This window comes from Durio zibethinus, chromosome 20 (genome assembly GCF_047325235.1).
Source record: "Durio zibethinus cultivar Kanyao isolate XHJ-2024 chromosome 20, ASM4732523v1, whole genome shotgun sequence".
In the NCBI taxonomy this organism is placed as follows: domain Eukaryota; kingdom Viridiplantae; phylum Streptophyta; class Magnoliopsida; order Malvales; family Malvaceae; genus Durio; species Durio zibethinus.
The window spans coordinates 1,976,565-1,999,326 of NC_143181.1; the positions used below are offsets into that span (position 1 = coordinate 1,976,565).

The window sequence follows — 22,762 nt, forward strand, 5'->3', positions numbered from 1 at the left end:
TTTCACCATGCTATATTTTTTACGTACATATCACTGTTTAAAAGCTTTCTATTTATCTGTCCATCTATTTACGCAAGTGATGAAAGAAAAGCCTATAGACTAAGAGATTTGATTGTAAGACGGAGGAATTGAATCTTACACTTACTCTTACTCTTACCTTGATGTATTCTGATGTTGGTTGTCTCAAGTTTATTGATCATAAGCCCCTTAAATGATCATAATTCATAAGTAGTCATAAGTCATTTTACCTACTCAAGGCCCACGACCAACTCAATTCCAGGGGCTACCATTGTTTCTAACGGTTTAGGTTTAAAGCTGAGGAAGTGGATTTGGTGGCCAAAAGCATTAAGCACCGAGGAACCGAACAGGTTCGTTTCAACAGGTAATGTATTAAAGTGATCTCAAAAGATACATATCAATTCAAGCAATAGATTTGAGGCTGCTCCAATTCTACAAAATGCTTCCTAGGATTATATTTTGCTTTGCAGTTCTTTTAGCCATTCTGGTTGTTATTCTTTTGGCCTTGCTCTCACCGGTAGCCCACAAAAAGGCAGCAAATAACCCATCTAAACCTTGGCTGGCCCTGTCCTTGTACATCCAGCAGCCACATATTTCAAGCTCCAGCATCCCACCTGTTGCCCAGTCAGATACTGGAGCCTTTATCTTTCACCGCGCACTCACGGAGGGACCTGAGAACACGTCCCATGTAGTTGGAAAAGCACAAGGCTTCATTATTCCGATTGAACATTTTGCTAATTCTGCATTCAACATAATTTATCTCACTTTTGAGACACCTGAGTTTTCTGGGAGTCTTAGCGTCCAGGCCAAGCATGTTGAAAAGAAGGATAGAGAAGAATTAACAGTGGTTGGAGGAACAGGTTCTTTTGCATTTGCACGTGGGATTGCAGTTTTTGCGCAGACTGATTCCCAGTCATCTGAAGCTGATGCTACTTATCATGTAAAGCTTCAGCTTAGATTTCCCAATAGATCTCAGACAATTCCAGGATGAGGCAAAGCCAGAATCATCTGTTTGAGATTTTTTTTTTTTTTCCATTTTTTCTTATCTCCAAATCTCTGTTGTAGTTCAAAGTGAGACTTAATATTATTGTACCAACAGATAACTTATACTAATCTTTTATAAATAGCTCCAAATTTTTATTGACAAATTGACTAAAGTATGAGAATCAACCCAGCAAAAGGAAGATGCCCCAACTGCTGAAAGGTATTGATACACTTAACACCGCAAACTTGCCCAAAGCTTACCCTTTATACCTTTAAGATTTTCATTTTTTCCAATCTAATTAACAGCTGTGTGGCTATACAACCATATACCAGTGATGCTACAAAAAGAACAAGTGACCAAAAGAATGAAAGGTTTCTCTCTTCTTCTCACTCTTCTTTCTCCTGTAAATGTTTTCGACTACATATCTCCCATGGTACTGCCAACTGAAAGCCTCGAGAGAAGGAATATACAAGCTGAGGAAATCAATACAGCCCCAGCAAAGCAGGCAAGATCGAAGCTAGTAACAATAGGTATACTCTTGAATTTCTCCAAAACACCAACTTGAAGTATCATCATCACAGCATGCCCGATTTTTGACTTTGCTTGTGAAACTGATTTCATTTCAACCCAAGCCGGAAGTGTCCGAAAGAATCATACATAAATCTTGTAAATTGCTTGATGGTTTGTTCTTGGTATAACAAAGGAGTATAAAAGAAATTAAGTTGAATACCTTCAAATGGAAGAGCCCAAACAAGTTCGACCTTGGAAGCGAGGGAGCACCTCCTTTCATAGTCTTTGATCCCACAAACATGATGTACAGCCCCATCCCAAAAATAAGCATGCCGGTTCCAACCAAGAACATATCTGCGAAGAATAGAAAATTTAACAATTAAATAATATTACTTAACTCAATAATGAACTTTGCAGTATAATACCTATGGCTTCTATCAGAAGTTGGATGATATGTTCTTGATCTGACTTTTGTGATAAGCTATGGAAATACTGCAAATATGACATCAGAATAAGAAAGCCTCCCTGCAGGATTGATGTCATTTTCACAGTTAAATACGATCTTACTCCTATATAAAACAAACAGAACAAAGCCTAAGGTATTTTTTTTTTTATTGTTGAAATCATGCAATTACCTCCATGAAACACAGTACTGATCCAAGCAAAGATCCCGCAACAGCAAATATGGTAAAGAATCGACAATCAACTATGACCTGCATGCAGGATTGCAGCTGATAAATTTAATTGTTCCGTTTGCAAATGACTAAACATATGAAAAGTTAAAGCTCTTCAATGACGGGGTATATATAACTGAAAAGAGTATTATACCTTTTCAATGAGCATCTGAACGTGAAATTTCCAAGGTCTTGGTTTCACAACCAGCCTCAAAACCTGACGCATAACATTAATAGCATTTGCAAGCAATGATGCAACTCTCTTCCCCAATCAACCTGTGGCTTTGATATGACCACACCACTCTCCGCTGCTGCCACAGAAGCCTTCACAGCCACCGTTGGTTTTCTCTCATCACCCCCACAAGCTTTTTTTCCCACATCTAGCCCTAACTTACTCGTACACCTCACAGTTTTCACCGACGCAGAGGGCCAATAAGAAGCAGCAGCAAAAATGCGATCCAAAGGCTTGTTAGATGAACGCAACAATCTAGTGGTAGCCATTGTCCTTTGGCTTTAGAAAATTGGAAGTCTTTTGAAACTTGTTTTGATTCTAGTAGTTGGTGGGGTGTTTCTATTCATTTTATACCATGCAAATGGAAGAAGATTCGCAGCATATTAGTTGTAATTGTCGCTACATGGGAAGCGCCTTTTTTCCACTTTTTCTTGGAGAGTTAGGCTTTGAATTGTTGGTATGGACATTTGACAAAAAATCACATAGTTGATAAGCCCAACAGTGCAATTCTTAATTTCCATGCGTGTGGCCCACTTTAGCTGTGAACCGAACACGTGTCAAACCGAATCTTTAGGGGTCTGTTTGCTTTTTCATTTTTTAAGAGTACGGAACAGGCTGCTTGCTTGGCTTCGCTTGGTGTTTCGTGCTTCCCTCGAGGAATTATAGTCGGCGGCAACACGTCCTGATTAGTAATGAGAGGAGCAAATCAAACAGCACAGGGATCTTGTTTTGTCCTTGAGTCTTTGGTTGTCTAACTCACTACCGTTAGTTCACCTTTCACTTTGTCTGTCACATTAACCACCGTTGATTTACTCTTCATCAGGTTGCGATCTACAGGTTATTTTTATGCCTACATAGAATATTTGTCGCACAATAAAAAGAGGAACAAGACATTCTTTCTCTGTGACTTGCATGAAACATCTCAGGTTCTGTCGTATTGTTAAAGTTATTTCATGAATTTTAAGGAAAATATCTACAAATTTTTTCATTCCTGGAAGGACAAGGGAGGTAGATTTTTGTTTTATCCTCCAAAGAAGAGTAATTTGAATGGTTGAAACTTGAATGTTTGAAAACCCAGAGCAGTATGTAGTGATCATTGGGTCAAAACCCAAAAGGCTGCGTTGAAAGATCAACGCAGAAGTTGCATCACTGTTACAGAGTATGAATTGGAGAGGTTGAACGTAGAAAAGAATTTGCAAGAAGCAACTTCAATCCAATATAATTCATCACCAGATGAATTTTCAAACAAAATCGGGCAGATGGAAAAGAAAACCTTTTATACCTGGAGATATCAACGATAGCCCCATGGCCGTGAACCAAACCATGAGCCCAAAATTCAACAAGAAACAAATGCCATTTCATGCAAAATCACATCGGAATTTGGAACTCCACCCGTAAAGAAGTCAGGGGATTAATTAAAAATGAACGTGCCTCAGAAATTGAGAAAATCACATAGACAAACTTTCTTTGCGATTAAGATGCGGCTCAAAAGTGCTTGAGACTCTATCACAGGAAAGGCCTCAGAAAATAAGAGGTGTTTGATATTATCATCGCTGCAAATTCCTGTAATCTAAAATCTTATCTGCTTGTGCAATTCAAACCCATAAATCTAATCTGCAGACACACATGAATAGAGAAAGAACAAGGTTAAAAACTTAGAACTCTATTCTTCACATTTTTCAGTACAAGACATGGTTTCATTAGGAAAAGCTTTTATTTTTCTCTTCATTTCATAAAATTTCTTGGAAATCAAACAAAACACGCATCGTAGAAAAAACCCACCAATTGCTCCCATCAATCACCTACACTGTAAATAAAATGCAGCCGAAGCAGCTAATTGATGCACTTCCAGATGTTTTTATTTTCAGTGTTTTTCATCAGTTAGCTTTATACCTAGTCCATACTCTATACTCCATTAGGGGCATAGAAGTTAGGGCTTCTCTGCTATCAACTGAAAGTACAAAATAGTCCCGAAGTCAGCAAGTGAAATGTCTTACTTAACCCCCAACGATCCAGATACATCTGCACCGTCCTTTGTACTTTGGTTTCTTGGCTTTCGGAGGGGAATTCGCATGATTTACTTAAAAAGGTTACAAACTTGAGCGAAATTTAGGAGAGATTTACTTACGGATTGATGAGATTAGCGACGATGATTGGACGATTTGAACTTTGGGACAGGAAATCCGAGAAAAAAGGATTGCAGTTCCAATTTTTTAAGGGTTTTAGTTCGATTAAGTTGCTGGTTGTAACAGCACCTCTTAAACCCCACAAGTACGCCCAAGGAACGAGGTGGTTTTTCAGTTGCAGAGTTGGGTTAGCCGTTCTACAAAAACTGACAAACAAACTAGGCCCTTTGATTAGATTATTATATGGGTTTACTTACAACAATGTAGGGGTAACAACTGTTCAGGCCTTGCTCCACTATTTCCCCAAACATTATAAAGGCTGAGGCTGATTTTTTATAACAGGGCCCAACAATTTATACAAGGTTTTGATCACGCCTGCCTGTTTGTTTTAGCTGTACTCTTTTCGTCTGTCACCGAATTTTCGTGTCAACAAGTCCCGATGACAGTATTGTGATACACTAAAGGCAGAAAAAGACATTAATGGGAACATTTTAATTCGTGTCGATAAATACATACACGAGGTAGGGAGCTCTTAGAAACTATGAAGAGGGACAAAACTCTGGTACTGCATTGATGACACCAAAGTAATAACAGGCCGAGCTGAAGTTGAAATCTGGAGAAAGAGTGGCTTCTGGTTAATGGGTTGCATTGCTCAGCAAACTGCCCGATGAAAGCTTTGTTCACTCAACCATGGGCCTTGGACTGAAACTTGTGAATTATCCTTCAATTTTTTCATCAAGTTCACAGAGCCAACATTAGTCATCTGAAGCATAAATAGGCCTCTATTTTCCAGTCCAAACTTCTTATTAACGGCCATGCTCAGTGGTTGCTCGCTTAGATTGGATGAGGAAGAGCAAGGAGATACCTCTGATGAAGCTGCACAAGTAATTTCTTCTGCAGAAACCCATCTACTTAGCCTGATTTTTTCCAATTCTGCTGCTACTTCTATCATTGTAGGTCTCATGTCCCTGTGAAATGATAAGCATCTAAAAGCGAGCTCTGCCACCTTGTAGATTGAAGATAATGTCCAAGAATCACTATTTGGCTCTAGTAATGGGTCAATGATCTCATCTAAACGCCCCTTGCTAATTCTGTCAATAGCAACAGCTGCCAAATTAACTGCATTTGGAGGCCTAGAAAAGTCCACCACTTTTAATGCTGTTATGATCTCAATGAGAACTACCCCAAAACTATAAACATCGCTTTTGTCTGAAAGATGGAAGTTTTGATGGTACTGAGGATCAAGGTATCCTGGAGTTCCTTGAGGGGCTGTTGAGATGTGGGATATTTCAGTCCTTCCAAGTCTAGAAAGACCAAAATCTGCTACTTTGGACCCGAAATTGTAATCAAGGAGTATGTTGCTAGACTTGATGTCTCTGTGGTATATTGGGGGATCTATAGCAGAGTGCAGATGAGCAATGGCTTGTGCAGTTTCAGCAGCAATTGTAAGGCGAACTGGCCAGGCAAGTTCATCACCTCTCTCTCTTTGTAAATGCTGGCATAATGTTCCATTAGGCATAAACTCATACACAAGTATTTGTTCACCATTTTCTATGGAGCAACCCAAGAGGCGCACTAGATTTGGGTGGCTGACAGATGAAATTAGCTTGATTTCATTCCTTACTTGCCAATCAGTGTCTCTCTGCTTGATTCTTTTAATAGCAACCCATGAATTGTTATGAAGTTTTCCTGCATAGACAGTTCCAAAGGCCCCAGTTCCAAGCCTTTGTTTCTCTGAGAAACCATTTGTAGCTTTCTCTATTTCTTTGTATGTATAAATTGGAATGCTGATGTCTGAGGCTTCAGATAGGAAGCGCTTTGTATTGTTTCTGGTTTTTGCATTGGATTGCCTCTGTATAAAGCAGCATATTAGAACTGCACAGATCATTAAAGAAGCTCCAGCTGCAATGCCTGAGAAAAATAAACTCCAATATTAGTGCTGCATATATAGGATACACTAATTCCAATTTTTAATTGTTATATGAGTAATGTGATAAATATTAAATCATCAAGTCATCTTCACTGGTTTGAAGCCACCGGCATGTTTTATATTAATTTATGATTACCTCCAACAAAAACAGCGACTCTAGTCGTTCCTCCACATTTGCCAGAAATGTATCTTGCAGGGTTGCAATCTGACGATGCTGTTCAGTTTTCCATGTCAACAAACGCATAAAAACAAATTGTTAGACAGAAGAAGTTTGTAGTTTGTGCGTAATACATAATTTTAAACAGAAAAGAACATTCTCATTTAAAGAAAACTTTTAGAAACATCTTGATTAGGATACTCCAGGGAGCTGTCTGGTCTCGCTGAAGCAAAGCAGCTTGGTTTAACAAAATCATCTGCAATTATGATTAGGTTCTAACTTAATTGCTTTTATTCCAAATCCATCAATCTTCTCTTTTGCCTCTATACATATTCAATTCGTTTATTTCTTTCTAACACATCTAATGATAGTTCTTTCTTCCGTGATAAACTAAAATGTTTTAGATTCCATCTGTCAGAGGTCTGATGCAGTACCAGGGGGTCCCTTAATTGCGTTAGGTGAAACTAGTCATTCCCGGTGAATTCTATGATCTTACTAACACATCTTGTGTTTTGCATTTTGCACCGGACAAATAGAAAAACGATTGGAAAAGATCTTCATCTATCGACTTGCTAAATGATTAAAGAAATTTGGTTCCTTTTGGGCTAAATGGTAAGGTTTGACTAGCCCTTCTCTATTCAACAAAAAACACATGTAAACCACAGAAAACTATATTTTGCAGGATGTGTCCTTTCAGTCTGCTATGACTAATTGTTGTTGCAAAGTTGACAAAGCTTTGCCAGCATTAATTGTTCACTTGAATCTACTTCTATTGGCTGATGAAAACTGTAGACAAATTCTTCAAAATTATTTTGTTTTCTAAGCCCATTTCATCTTGTTCAATACTTAATTTTGCAACAATGTTAGAGCAATTTAAATTACCAAAAATGTTGAAAAAACTGCTGAAGTAAATCACTTAATGCTTACTGTTGGCATTAAATACAAAGACGTGGTTTTAACTTTTAATTGCAAAGATATAATTATTTAACTTTAATAATTAAAGTAGAATTTCAAAGAAATTCGGTGAAGAAGAACTGACCTTTCCGGCAACCGTCGCCGGCACGATATCCATCACCTATGAACCCTTGTTTGCACCTGCAATTGAATCCTGGCCGTCCATTTAAGGGTGAAACAATATCATCACAAATTGCATTATCAGAACAAAAGTCAGAGCACCGTCCTTCAAACCACCACCCTAGCTCAACCACCTGGATCTCCAGGACTCCTGATTCATTGAAAGATTCTGCTGATATGGATGATAAAAAAGACTTGCAGTTGGTTCGAGTCAAGTTGTTGTAATCAACGAAACCATTAGTTTTGTTTTCAAAATAGCAACTTATATTGCTGCTATTAGGAGAGCAAGCAAGGGCTTCAAAATGAGTGTAAACCATAGTTGATGGTATCATGCATGGCGCTGGCAAGCTGCAGTTTTGCAGTAGAATTGCGTTTCTGGATGTTGGGGCGTAGTTGGGGCCATAGAGACGGTGAAGGGCATGGAGTGGACGGTTGCAAGTGGCTTCAATACTGATTTTTATGTGATCAGCATCTATGGTAAGGATTGGAAAACCTGCAAAATGCTGTTGGCTATTTGAGCTGCAGTTTAGAGGGATTCGGCAGCCGGCAGAGAATCCAAATGGGTAAGGAACAAGCTTGTCGCCACATGATCGGTTGCACTTGGATGATTGAGCTATGATTAATAAAAGTAGAAAGATTGCTATGAACAAAAGGATTGGTTCTTTGAGAATCATGTTTTGCAGATAGAAACTTGTAAAGCAAAGGTAAATTGATCAAAGAAGTAGGAATTCTCTGCTTGTTGAGATCATTTCTTTGTTGTTGGCACTTGAACAGAGTTTTCTTGAAAAAGAAGCGAAATTCTCTCTTCTTTCTCAGGTACCCTGGTCTTGTTCCTGTCTGGAATATAAGAATAAGATATGATGCACTTATCTAAGAAAGAATTAGACTTGGTTGAGTACTAGGAATTTATGTAGTTCCTTGTCAGAAAAAATTTGGTGTGATCTTTCCAAAAATGATCAACAGTTGCACAGTCAGAATGCAAAAGAAACACTACTAACCGTCTTGAGTTTTGATACTGACTAAAATAGACTTCGAGAAAAGGATAAAACTATGGAAATGGTATTCATCATTGAGTAGAGTGAGAAATCATCTAACAGCTCTTTTTTTTTTTTTCTTTGTTTTCACACTACTTTTATCTTATTGCTAGAGTGGACAATCTAAAATATAAAATATAATATAATAATACAACATGAGCATAATATGAAACAAATACACAAAATTAATATTATTTAAAATTTTAATAATAAATATATATAGATTTAATAAAATTAAAAAATTATATTTTATATTTTTATATTGATAAATAATTTTTATATAAAATATAATAAAAATATATAAATTTTAATATTTTATATGATATAAATACACAAATAAACAATTCTTTTTATTGTTCTAATTCCATGGGATAAAACCACCTTTAAAAGTAACTTTTTTCCTTCAAGAGACCAAAGCATCATACGAAAGTTAACTTGGCAGGAGGATGAGGACAAGACCAGAGATGCTTGCTCAGAAATTTCTCTCCTAGGCGGCTACAAGCAATTTGGCTTTTACTTGATGAGCTTTCTTTCTCAGATAAGATTATCTTGTTAGAAGTTAAAGTGAAAACCCATTAAAAAGAAAGAAAATTACAATAAAATGGGTCAATGCAGGATCTAATTGGTAATTAACATTTACATTTTCTTTGATATAATGTTTCTATGTTTCAATCCTTCCTGAAACTACTGAAATAAAATCCTGACATGTTAAAACAAGTGACAGAAAAGTGTAATGCAGTTGTGTTGGATTCACAACTTGCATTCTATGTCTGCTGTTGTGCATACTCCATAATGTTCTAAAATCATTAAAATTAAAATCTATCTCATCCCAGGTAAGATATATTTGGTGCAATAAAAAGAAGGATAAGAAGAAGAAGAGTTGTACGAATGAAAATAACATACTGGATCATCAAAACATGAGTTGAGTAATTATGGTTCACTACCAAATGCAAAGTCAAATTTGGGTGCTATTGCTTTACTTCTCTTTGTTTTTTTTTTTTTTTCAGAAATTTCTGGTTATATTGCAATTTGGGGGAATGTTTAATTCTTTTATAAAATTAAAAGTCTGTATAAGGATTTTGGGTAGTTTTAAAACTGGGATTTAACCGGATGGTGAGATAGTAATTAGACCTATAGCACAGAAAAGCACGATTAAGAGATGTTAAAATTTGATCTAAAATATTATCAATTAAAGTTTAATTTAGATAAATGATGAAATTGATTATGATGATATTGATTACGATGAAATTAAAAACAGTAATAAAAATTATTATATTTATAATTAAAAAATATTAATAATAAATAAATTTTATTGAAATTAATATTGTATTCTATTTATACTACGGTGAATTTAACTACATTTCACCTCCAAACAGGCACTAGGTCAAAAATATTAACTATTGTCATTCTGGGTGGGTTGGTTGTGCGGGACCTTCCCACTTGAACGACATAAGAAATAACCCATGATCATTTATTCCGTGGAAATAAGTCAATAAGATACGGCCACGAGTCAAGATGAGACGATAAGATTGCAATCTAAGCCTTGCTCGGCTCTGCTTTCCTTCCCCTTTTCTTTTATTCTAGTCGTCTTGCATTGGATTTTCCAAAGTAAACGTTGATGGTACATTATACCCATAAAAGGGTTATATTTTTGGATAATTAAAATCTAGTAATGCACTCTATGATTTCTATTACATTATTTAATGAAAGGAGCAATAACTTAATAACAAAGTTCAGTTCATGAAATTGTTCTAATTAAAAAAATAAAAAATAATTTAAATCTTAATTAAATCATAAGTCAAATTATTGATAAAAAAATTAATATTTTACAAAATTATTGATCCAAAGAAAGTTAATTTTGGGTATTCATGCTCTCAAAAAATTTCTCCATTCATGAAATTTAATTCGTAAAAACTAAATAATTTTAGAATTCATAATTCTCTTCTAAAGCGATAAATTAAGTTCAAGAGTTTAACTTTACATTGATAAATACAATTTATTTTCATAAATTTTGATTTATATATATATATTCTTCCAGTAAATAATGATAATAATCATTATGGGTTAAGAAAACTTTGTTTCCTTGGCTCTTCTGCTTTATTTTTAACTCTACAAATTGTCATAATTAATTAGATCCGCTATATTTTATTCAATCATTATAGATATTTGCAATGTTTTAAATCCCGAAGCCTGAAATTTGGGGAGGTGTCTCATCATTATCATGCATAAAAAGTGAGGTACGCCTGCAAAACATTATAGCAAAAGCTTTTGATTAAAAAAATGAAAAGTGAAACACCCTTTTGCTGCTCTCGATCGAGTTCCAATTCTTGAGGTGAAGTGGGGAACATAGGCCAATGAACCTCAAAGCAGGAAAACAGGAAAGCCAAGCGATACTGATATTTGTGACATTGACAGCAAAAATGTTAGATCACCACAACAAAACTATACTCTCATCATTCATATTCTTCACCTTTCTTTTTTTTTGGTCATGAAATATTATGTAAAAATCATTAGCTGTCCAATCTTTGCAATCAAATCATCAGTGGGTCTATCGTCCTAGTGGACGTCCATAATCTCAGCTCTAAAGATGTGAACACACACTGGATCTTGGCACGGAAGACGCGGTTACATGATATTTAATCTATTTTCTGTGGCCAATTTTATTTCTGAAACAATATTGTTGCTTCCAAACGTGAAATACTAACTATACGCAAAATTGATATCATGTCATCACGGTACATATTAATATTAATTTATAAGATATTATTTATTTTAATTTTATTTTAATAAAATTTTTTTCACAAATTAAAAATAATATAAATATTTATATCATAATACTAATTTTAATATATAATTAATGTGATTCATGATATCTCTTTAAGATTATGACATCATTTTTCATTTTAATAAGATAATATTCAATAATATATTATTAGTATTTTATAGTCAACTTTTGATACAAAATATTATAATTTACATTAACTTACGATATATTATTTTTTTTAATTTTATTAAATTTTATAATTTTAACTAAAAAAATATATTTTATAAATTAAAGATTATATAAATATTTATATCCCAAACAACTCCAATAAATACTTGATGTGAAATTACACCATGCATGTTTACATTACATGCTCCAAAGTCAACGTCATGCCGACGTTGTTTAATCTGTCAACGTCTCTGAACAAAACTAAATGTAAAGTAATTGAAATCAGAGAAAGGACTGCTTGTAGTAAATTGTAGTTGGAGTAAATGCCTCGTATCAAGCTAGGAATCTAAAGACGATAAATTCCAGCATAAGATACCATATCTAGGCCAAGATTTTCAACTCTGTTGATAAATTTTTGTATTAAAAGATGACCCCTTCCCAAAAGTTTTGTCATATCCTTGTATTTAGTACTTGCTATATTTTTAAATGCTCAAACCCATTAAATTTCTGCTTTTCTTTTATCTAAAGTTCAAGCTTATAAGAAAAATATTAATCTATATGTGAGCATCATTAAACACGATTATTCCTTTGGGGCATGATGCTGATCAATAGTCATAAACAGTATTACTTATTTTCGCTCAGTAAGAACTGAGCTATATAAAGCATTTGATTTTTAGATTTGGGCCCTATCAAGGCAGGAAATCGAAATTAAGCTGGCTCTCTCGGTTTAGCCCAGCCTACTAGGCAAGCTTTGCGTTTAAAGAAAGAAATGCAGTGGAAAGTTTGGACAGGCTTGGCCCTGAAAGAAGGGCCCTTTCTAACAAATAAACATTGCAGTTCCTCAGCCAAGGTCCAACGACAGCCGATAGATAAGATACTGTATTTTTTGTTTGGCAACAACAATTTCCTCTAGAATTAGTATTAGAAAAACTGAAATTTGAATGAAAATTAAAAGAAAAATTTATATTTGATTCACTGTTAATGTATCAATTTTATATATTATTAATGAATTAAAATATGATTTACTTATTAATAAAAATTATCATTTTATTTATTGATGATATATAAAATTTATACATCAATAATTATCAAATATAAATTAACTGCGAAATTTGATTTCAGAAATATTTTACTTGCTTTTTTTGGTTCTTCCTCTGAATTGATTGATTGTCATATATCACCTGGCGCTGAAGTAATGCTCATTTTTATTCTTGTCTAGGATAAATCAGGCAAAACATCTTGCTGTAAACAATTAAAGATAAAACTAATTGATTATTGTTCCTATGTCTAGAAATTTATAGAAAATTAGTACTATCATTTGTGATTATAGCAAAATGGACTTTACGTTTGAATTGGGTTTCCACACCTGGGATTATCCTAGTTGATGCGTAGCCAGTAGGTCGTAACATATCTAGTTTGCAAGAAAATTGGATAATTCTTTGACATAACCCTTTTCCATGATTGGCGACCTGTCCGGTGAGACAATCATCGCGGCACGAGTAGTTTGGTTCTGTACCATTAATACTTTCCACTGCCATGCTTTTATGTACCGCGGGACAAGTGGCCATAGAACTGTGGCCGGTTGGTTGGTCCCCAACCTATAAGTCGTAGACTAGTAGCAGAGATAAGAGCACCAGGTGACATGGTCAAGGTTGCAGGAAAATGAAATTGAAACAACAACTATACTTTTGTCCTTTGTACTTGGCATTCACTGTTCGTCTTGTTGGATAACACCTGTCACAATTCAAGAGGGTTTTTTGTTGTTTCGTCATTTTCTTTCATTTTTGGCGAAAGCTGTAACACATTTTCTTCCCATCTCTTCGCTTATCTAGGTGCCAGGGGATTTACAAAGCCCGTGTTTTACCATGATTTTGACAAACGATTGTTCATTGGTTCTAAATTCTTCATTCAGGAGTGCATCTGATTCAGTCGGAAGTTGGAAAAGGGCACGAGAAATTGGCAAAAGTATACTCAATGACAGCCTGATCAATTTTTCCACTTCTTTTGCCATGTTACAGTGATATACTCTCCTTTAATCAGTTTTCCTCTGGAGCTACAATTTGTCAATCCCCTCTTCAATCGCTAAGTTGAGTACAAATGAAAGTGCTGATTTGATTGGTGATTATTTTGTCTAATATCCAATGGAACCCTGATTGCCCAATAATTGGGGGAAATGGCGGTTCCCTTCTTTCAAGGTTTCTTGTGAACACGACATATGTGGGTGCCATTACACTTCAAACATCAGCAGAAAGCTGGAAACAAATCTTCAATGCAACATGTTCTTCAGACTTCAGCAATTTTGCTGCTATAAAAAGTGTATATATATATAGTGGCTGGATTTTGTGATGGGGTTAACGGTACCTAGAATTTGTGAACGCTGGACAGTGGACACCCATCACCCTCTACTATGTAAACCTCACCATTAGTTACCTAAACGGCCAAATTAACAAATAGCAAAACCCAGTATTTGTATACGTTGTCTTTTATCTTTTAAGCTATTCTCTGTAACTATAACTTTGCAGGGCATACGGGCCTTGCGCTTTAGTTTTGCCTTTGAATTGTATATCCAAAGATTGAAAAATAGAATCATTGTAAATTATTGAATTTCCCCATTTCCCTCCTTCACTCAGTTAATCCAACAGTGTCACTTTTTTTTTTTTTTTTACCTTCAAAAATTTACTTTTACCTGTCTAACGGTTGATGCCACTCACTACCATAGCCAAAAGAAGGAAACAAAGGGGACGAAGTGCTCCAATTATTTTTCATTGCCTCATACTCAATATGAAGACTTATAATGATGGAAACCTTAACGTCTTAGTTTGGTTCAGCAAACTGTATATCCCAAATAAATAAAACAACGTCAAGCAATGGCTCGTCTAGCTAATTTCTTAAATATTACAAAAATTTAAAAATAATAGAACTTAATATTGTATTTCTTTTTATAAAAGAGTTTGCAAATTAAAAATAAAAAAATCAATTACAAATATTAAATATTAAAATTTAAAATTATTTAATATATATCACCTTTTAAAATAATCATATAAATCAATTGAATACCGAAAAGAATCTTAAAATAAAAATTAAACCAACCACCGTATAAAGAGTAACAATCCAAATAGCAACTAATAAAACCACCAAGCACGTTGGCATTTTGGTCCGAACACTTGTCAAAATCTGATAACTCCAAATTTCCTGAACCGTTCCAATCCAACTTCTATATTTGCAATATATGTATATATGCATGCAGTGTAAAATGCAACCATTTCTATATCCTCTCCCCACCCCTGACTTTGTTTTTCTGATATAGTCTCTGAACCCTCAAATCTCTCCTGTCCATCTTCTCTTATTTGTTTTTCTATATTTAGATTTTGGTTTAGTTTTTTGGTCTTTGGTAGTTTGATTATTATATTCAATTTTTTTCTTTTCATTTTCTTTGGGATTGGAATGAGAAACGGAGGAAGGGGCACAATGTTTGCAGAGGCTGATAGCATTCGAAGATCCAATTTTGGCAACATTATGCATTCCGATCCTAACATGTCCATGACTGCTCCTGTGAGTGAAGATGATTTGTGCCTTCGTTACAGCAGCGCATCAGCTAATGGCCCTGCCTTTGAAGCCAACAGGGTGAGCTGTGAAGGCTCACCGATGACCATGTCACCATGGAACCAAACCACTCCCTTCAACAAATCTTTATCGATCCCTTTTGAAGACGACAACGTTCCAGCGAACAGTCTCATCGGGTCTCTTGAACGTGAAGAGGGCCATATTTATTCCTTAGCATCCTCAAAGGATCTCCTTTACACTGGCTCTGATAGCAAGAACATTCGTGTGTGGAAGAATCTTAAAGAATTTACCGCTTTCAAATCAAACAGTGGTTTGGTTAAGGCCATTGTGATATCAGGTGAAAGGATTTTTACTGGTCATCAAGATGGGAAGATTCGTGTTTGGAAAATCTCTCCTAAGAACCCTAGCGTTCATAAACGGGCTGGAACTTTGCCAACTCTCAAAGATATCCTTAAAAGTTCCATTAAACCAAGCAATTACGTGGAAGTGAAGCGTAAACGCTCTTTATGGATCAAACACTCGGATGCGGTGTCTTGTTTGAGCTTGAACGAGGAACAAGGTCTTCTTTACTCTGCTTCTTGGGACAGAACCTTTAAGGTTTGGAGAATTTCTGATTCCAAATGTATCGAATCAATTCATGCACATGATGACGCTGTTAACTCTGTTGTTTCGAGCTTGGGTGGAATGGTTTTTACTGGCTCAGCAGATGGAACCGTTAAAGTGTGGAATAGGCCGGAACAGGTGCGGAAAGGAACAAAGCATACGTTGGCTCAAACTCTTTTACAACAAGAATGTGCGGTTACAGCTTTAGCAATTAACACCCCTGGTTCAGTACTGTACTGTGGCTCCAGTGACGGTCTGATCAACTTCTGGGAACTTGAAAAGCAATTATCCCATGGCGGGGTCCTTAAAGGGCACAAGCTGGCGATTCTTTGCCTTGAGACGGCGGGGAATTTGGTTTTTAGCGGATCAGCTGATAAGACTATATGTGTTTGGCGTAGGGACGGTAACATCCACACCTGCCTTTCGGTGCTAACAGGACACACGGGGCCTGTGAAGTGCTTGGCTGTGGAAAAGGATCAAGAATCAGGGAAAGAGCAGCGGTGGATTGTGTACAGTGGGAGCCTTGATAAGTCCGTGAAGGTATGGAGCGTTTCGGAGTTTGCTCAGGTGGCAGAGATGCAGCAGAATCAGCAGCAGGGAAGTTATGATAGGGAGTCTTTCCCATCTGATGGGAGCTATTCGTCCACCAGCAGAACCAGCCAGCATGGGAGGTATTGATCCGAAAGAATTTTGGTTCTTCCATTTTGGTATTCTGATATAATCTTATGATGCCACGTCTACATGTTTTCTAATAAGTTTGACACGTGTAATTGAGGAGAATGTTCCTTGTAGTATATGTTGGCTGCTGGGGTTTGCCTATCAGAGAGGGAAGGAACCATTTTGTGATTACATGTTGTCATGTCATGGACTTGACGAATTGGCTACTACGAAATTGGAGACAAATAAAGCTTTCTTAAATAAAATTTCTTTTCTTTTATTTATATCTGTCAAATCTTCAGGGAAGATGGTGTACTCATCCAACATCCTGGATAGTGGAGACCCATAATTCTAAACATAGATATCCCTCCGGGATTACAATCATATCTGTTTTGAAATCACTGTTTGCAAATAAATTTTATAGTAATGTCCCAGCCAAAATTTTCATCAATAGCCTGAATGTGACAATGAAGCTGAATCATACAGACCAGTCACCTTTCGTTCTTCCTGGCAAAGGTTCCTTTCTCTTTTCCTTCATCTGCTGTTCTTGTATGGTTAAATTTCGATCACAACATCAATTGTTGTTCCTATGGCTAATTGTTTTTCCACTTCAATCACAGATTAATTGCCCTTTCAGGTTTCATTGTTGGATGGAAAGTCTTTATTATAATGGAGCAACGAATTATGAACTCATATTAGAAACATTCAATAAGGGTACAGTTTCTTCAAATAAAGCTAAAGTTGGAGATTTTTAAAAAATTATATCAAAAGGAAATAAGAATCATGTGATCAACACTCAACAGACAAAACCGACTCAACTATAAAAGCATCAGTTCACTCGTCTGTCGAATCATTTCAGTGTGAAAGCCTTCGAGAGTGGCGTCTCCTAGATTCAGGTTGTGTCCAAGTTTTCAATCCACGCAAATGGCCGCTTCTATTGCCAATTGAGTTCAGGTCTAAACTCAGAGGAATGCTCATATCTCCTCCTTCAAGCATTCTAAGGACCTAACCAATTTGCAAATTACACAGGAAATTTCTTAATTTCAATACCTAGCTCAGGCAATGACGTGAAAAGCCCCTGAACAAAAGATTATGGAAAGAAAGGACCATGAAATGAATTAGAACTTGAAGGATAAGGTAGCATACCTTTGACATTGGAGGTCTTGATTCCGGATCATGACTTAGGCACAATAAAGCAGCACGACCCATGGCCTGTAGTTGATGGGTGAAGTCCTGGACTTTCCTGGAGGCCAAACATGGATCAAGTAACTGGTAAATATTTGTCATTATTTGGTTTGAGTCTAATGCAGCTAGAGGGTGGAACCAATCAGATAAGAAATTCTGTCCCTTGTAAAATTGCAAGTCACTGATTCTTTGACCTGTCATTAACTCTAACAGCACCACTCCGAATGCATATACATCAACTTTCTCTGTAATCCTTCCACCATCCAAATACTCTGGTGCAAGAGACCTGGATTTAATCATTTTCAGCCACATTAGAGTGATAGAAATTTTCACAAGTTGAATAAAGATTTACTGTCCTATGTGAAATGCAGGCGACCAATGATGTTAGGTTTTAAGGAATGTAGACCAAAGATTCTAACAAAGCATATCTGTGCCAAGTCTGTATTGTTAAAACAGGGTTACCTTTAATCCAAAAAAAAAGGATGAATGAGACTCAAAAGACAGGAAAAATAAGGACACTTAGAAAGTACCATGAAGTTCCAATGGCTCGCTCCTTGCTTCCAACAATCCATTGATCAGAATGCCATCTAGCGAGTCCAAAATCAGTTACCTAAAGGGACAACTAAAAAGTTAGGCATGAATTTATGTTACAAAAGAATAAAAGAACTTATATACCAATTATATGTATTATGAGGAATCTACCAAATTATTAAGCAATGCTCCTCAATATGAATATTTACAATGAACCTTAAGGTCCTGTAACATAACTTGCGTTTTAACCAAAAAAATTCATGTTTATCACTTAAATAGCCACTAGAGCAACACTGCAACAAGGTTGAAATATGATAAATTATCATTTGAAGAGATAGGTGGGTTGTACTATTCTTTAAGACGAATTCAGGTTTGTATCAACTTGAATAGGCATGGACATTAATGCTTTCAGAAAGGTCCAAAAACAATTGAAAGTACCTGAGGCTCAAAATCATGAGTTAGGAGAATATTTTTGGGCCTCATATCTCTATGTACTATACAACCAACTCTACAATCTTCATGAAGATATCTCAAGCCTCGAGCTGTTCCAATTGCTATTCTTAGCCTTGATTGCCAATCTAGGGAGGCTCTGTCGCTTCCTGTCAACCAGTTGTAACCAATATTATGTGGAAGACGAAGGTTCCAAATGCAAATAGAAAAAAGGAGCATATTGAAAGAAATAAAAATGAGAAAAACAATACCATATAGATGGAAATCCAAGGATCCGTTGCATATGTACTCATAAACCAAGACTCTCTTGTTGCCATCAATACAAAACCCAATTAGCAACACAACATTCCTATGTTGGGCACAGCTCAAAACCTGTACCTCCCTGCAGAAATCAATATCTGCTTGACAACCCACAAACTTTAACAGCTTCGCCGCTACTACCTGACCATCTCTCAAAATCCCTCGGTAAACCACACCAAAACCACCTTCTGCCAACAAATTCAGTTCTGAAAATCCATCTGTAGCTTCCTCTAGCTCCTCATAAGAAAAACGTCTTGGGGGTTTGCCAAAGACTGGTGCCTTGTGTTGACATACTGAGCACAAGGGAGGAGGTACTGAGGATGTTCTACCTAAAGCAACTGCATCCCTAATGCTTGAGCTAACCATGTAGTCTTTGCCATGGCTTTGATTGACAAGTCTACCTGCCTTTGTATCTTCATCATATTGGACAAACTTGTCAAGCAGGGTTTTGGAAGTAGGAGGGATGACTTTTTTTCTATTGCTATGGGTTTTATAAGGTTTTTCATCAATGTGGTTTTCGGGAATCCAGAATATACTCTTGTCATTACTTTCTATAGAAGATGTTGGCTTTGCTGATAGATTTATAAGCTTTTCTGCACGTGAATCAAGAACAGTAAGTTGGTTATCCAAGTTGTCCTGATTATCTAAGAAAGTGTAATTTCCTATGTTCAGCCCTTCGAAAAGAGGATTTTGCTGATAGACCAGGAAAAGAGATGTCGCTGAATTGGAACTTGGCAGCAACCCTACTTGGCTTGTTCTTGAATAAGAAATACTTGGCTCTTCCGGGCTGCTGACAGGAGTAGAATGCTTCAGCCTATGTCCTAGGTAGTCTCCAGCATCCATTACTGGTGAAGCAGCAGCAGAGAAATAGGGAGTTCGAAGTTCATTTATGCATTGTAAATTAAGCCTGAGGACTTTTGCTTGTGAACCTTTCATCACTACAATGTTGCAGTGAAGTTCATCCATGCAATGTTTCAGCTCCTGCTTTAGTTTTCTGATTCAGTAGAAACAACTCCTTGTAAGTTAACACAAAAATGACTTCAAATTTAAGATAATACGAGTTGAATTCTGAGATTTTACAGACCAAACTAGCTATTATTATATATGAGTGGCAAACAACTTATGATTCAAGCAGACCATTTCCGTTTGGTTTTCCTTTTAATTGGTTGGTAAAGACAGCATTACACAAAAACCTGAACTCAATCTACTTGGATCTATTTTCTCTAGCTTAATATGATTCAAAAACAATGTTAGTTCTAATGAAATTGATCTATTTACTAGACAGACTGTTAAGGAGTATAACATCCATATGTCTTTATTAGTGATTACTTCAATAATCCTACTATAAAATACATAATAACATTATCACATGAAGGCTGCATATGCGCACATCCCAAAGGCATTTGGTGTGAATTATTGACCACTAAAATTAACATATAAGACAAGTTATCAGGGAATAATGCAGCAGTATACTGGATGCACATATAAAGGGGATAAACCACAATTAAGACCAACCAATTAAACATATAGCTTAGAAACAAGAAATAATACTTTTTTATATGGTTAATTACTTGTCCAGTATGACCCAGTTGGCTCCATTGTTCTTTGCTTCAGCCGCCACTGAGCTGCCAGTTGTACCTGACACCACCTTAATCCTCACAGTAACCTGCAATTAAGAGAAATTCTCCTCAGAACAAGAGTTTGATTGGCATTTTCCCCTTCAAAGAAAAAAAAAGGAAGAAAATTCATGTGATCTTTGCAATATTAGCAACCATTAATGAAATGAGAATTATGAAATTTGCATGGAATTTTAGGGGACCCACTTCATGGACCAAATAAAAAAATTAAAGATTAACATAATAATCCCTATTAAAAGATGAGATGGGGTTCCATGAAAAAACCTTTAATAATGTTGATCGGCAATAATGCCACCTAAAATAGATTATGATTCAATTGCACATGCCAATGCCATTCAACCACCCAAAAGTCCAAAGTCTAAACAAGCCCTCCAATCACCAACTTTTTTTGTTTCCATCTGACGATAGAGCTTAAGCCCTGTTTGGGTTCCAGGAAACTTCTAAATCTCGACAACTCAATCAGTTAGTAGATCCATTACATGTTTATATGCTGTTTCTAGGAAACACAAAAGCATGCCACTCTGCTTTTCGCAAAGTTTTGTTTAGAGTGATAAATGGACCAAAGTGTCCATATGCCGACACATGAAAAAGCTAATTCAATGCTGGCAATTAAGTAACTCTGACATCAATTACCTCGATTTGGTTGTGGAACTGAAGTACCATTTGAGAACACGACTCAGAGATCTGACAAATCCGTTCCGGTAACGCCTCCCGAATATTACTCCCGCAATCTCCAGTCAGCATCGGAAAATTCCAAAATCTTCTACCTTAAACAAATTAAAACAAAAAAACAAAGTCATTACATGAAGTTCCAAGTAAACGAAAGGGTAGGGACAAGCAGTAAAAATAAATATGTAATTCTGAATTTCGATATGTACTCCTCCTTGTAGAAAAGAAAAGAATTTGACAGAATTACCTTTTTTTTCACCAGGAAAGATAGCAAGCAAGGTAACGCAATCGCCTGGACGAACAACATGAGTGAGAGCCCATGCCAAGGCGGTTTTAGAGATGACCCTCTCTGCTCTAACTGCAACAACTACTTTTTCTAACGATATGCTTCTGGTGGAGCGTTGCCTACGGCTCAGCTCCATCTTTCTGGGAGAAAATTAAGATGCACAAAAGCCAAGTTTTAGCTCTGAGGCAGAATCAGAGCGGGGGGGGGGGGGGGTGTTCACAGTTGATTTTTGGGCATATGTGATCGAGTTCTTTGATGGCTGGCGTCATATGGAGAGGGCAGGAACATGGTTTGGTTGAGTTGACTGTTACGGAGCCAGCATGTCGGGTCCCATTTGTTTTTTTTTTTTTTGGAATTTTAATTTATTTTTAAATCTTCTGTCCTGATGCATATTTAGCTAAAGGTAATATTAGGTGTTTAAAATTTTTTTGAATGTCAATTTTAATAATATATAAATTAATCTAAGAGATGATCGACAATATTTAATATATTTTTAAAACATCGAAACGTTTAACATCGTGATGACGTCGTTAGCAGCACCCAACCTCCAATACGTCCGTATTACTTAACCCTTGGAAAATTTGCTTTCTTAATTTTCATAAATAAATTCTGTTTCATATGCCAAATAAAAGAAAAAACAATATATAACAATATCAAACGTATTATTATTCGTTTTTCCCCCTCAGAATATGAATCAATTGTTGATATTCTCACATAAGTTGGCTTTCAAGTTTGATTTAAGTATTAATTACAAATGAATTTTACAATTGTTCTTGTTGATTAATTTATTGGTCCATATAAATGCATCTCCATAGTTAACAACCGGATTCACTTATCTCTTGTATCAAAATTTTTGTCCTTTCTACATGAAATGCACCTGGAGCATACAGGATGGACCTAGAACTAAGAACTCGTCGACCCTGGAGCATGCACGTTAAGCTAAGCCCTTCTCTTAACTTGTAAGTTTTAAACACCTCCCCAGAACGGGAGAAAAAAAAGGAGTAAAAACAAATGAAAGTGACGGGATATCTGTCAGGTCAATTGAAGGAAACTGCAAAATTTCCCCTTTTATAGGGTGAACATCATGAATGGATAAAGCCAGCTTCAGGGACAAATCGGGAGATCCTCACAATGAGGCTACATCTGTGTTGATGCATGGACATGATTGGACGACTGGGATCTCGAGATGATGATCAAGGATATAGGAA

General features: G+C 36.2%; 2 protein-coding genes and 3 pseudogenes across 6 annotated transcripts; 2 read left to right on the top strand and 3 right to left on the bottom strand.

Annotated features, from left to right (window-relative positions):
* Nucleotides 1-139: 139 nt before the first annotated feature.
* LOC111315392 (pterocarpan synthase 1-like) lies at nucleotides 140-1,166 on the top strand. Its single transcript, XM_022917079.2, has one exon. It carries the CDS (start codon nucleotides 458-460, stop codon nucleotides 1,007-1,009), a length of 552 nt encoding a protein of 183 aa, XP_022772814.2. The 5' UTR covers nucleotides 140-457; the 3' UTR covers nucleotides 1,010-1,166.
* LOC111315391 (uncharacterized) lies at nucleotides 1,123-2,878 on the bottom strand (annotated as a pseudogene). The gene is made up of 5 exons (XR_016330623.1): nucleotides 2,342-2,878; nucleotides 2,149-2,226; nucleotides 1,939-2,038; nucleotides 1,734-1,867; nucleotides 1,123-1,645 (listed from the first exon to the last, which is right to left on the bottom strand). The product of XR_016330623.1 is annotated as an uncharacterized LOC111315391 (transcript).
* Nucleotides 2,879-4,752: 1,874 nt separating this feature from the next.
* LOC111315388 (wall-associated receptor kinase-like 14) lies at nucleotides 4,753-8,578 on the bottom strand (annotated as a pseudogene). The gene is made up of 3 exons (XR_016330621.1): nucleotides 7,672-8,578; nucleotides 6,612-6,689; nucleotides 4,753-6,456 (listed from the first exon to the last, which is right to left on the bottom strand). The product of XR_016330621.1 is annotated as a wall-associated receptor kinase-like 14 (transcript).
* A 6,398-nt stretch (nucleotides 8,579-14,976) lies between these two features.
* Nucleotides 14,977-16,937, top strand: LOC111315396 (protein JINGUBANG pseudogene; annotated as a pseudogene). The gene has a single exon (XR_016330653.1). The product of XR_016330653.1 is annotated as a protein JINGUBANG pseudogene (transcript).
* Nucleotides 16,938-17,156: 219 nt separating this feature from the next.
* Nucleotides 17,157-21,825, bottom strand: LOC111315394 (inactive protein kinase SELMODRAFT_444075-like). Of its 2 annotated transcripts, none has more exons than XM_022917080.2 (8): nucleotides 21,516-21,825; nucleotides 21,233-21,366; nucleotides 20,534-20,628; nucleotides 18,914-19,956; nucleotides 18,651-18,811; nucleotides 18,212-18,291; nucleotides 17,643-17,967; nucleotides 17,157-17,501 (listed from the first exon to the last, which is right to left on the bottom strand). In XM_022917080.2, exons 1-8 carry the CDS (start codon nucleotides 21,688-21,690, stop codon nucleotides 17,352-17,354), a joined length of 2,163 nt encoding a protein of 720 aa, XP_022772815.2. In that variant the 5' UTR covers nucleotides 21,691-21,825; the 3' UTR covers nucleotides 17,157-17,351. The 2 variants fall into 2 exon arrangements, with proteins under 2 accessions (XP_022772815.2, XP_022772816.2); XM_022917081.2 differs by having other exon boundaries at nucleotides 20,514-20,628; nucleotides 21,516-21,652.
* Between the last annotated feature and the right edge of the window lie 937 nt (nucleotides 21,826-22,762).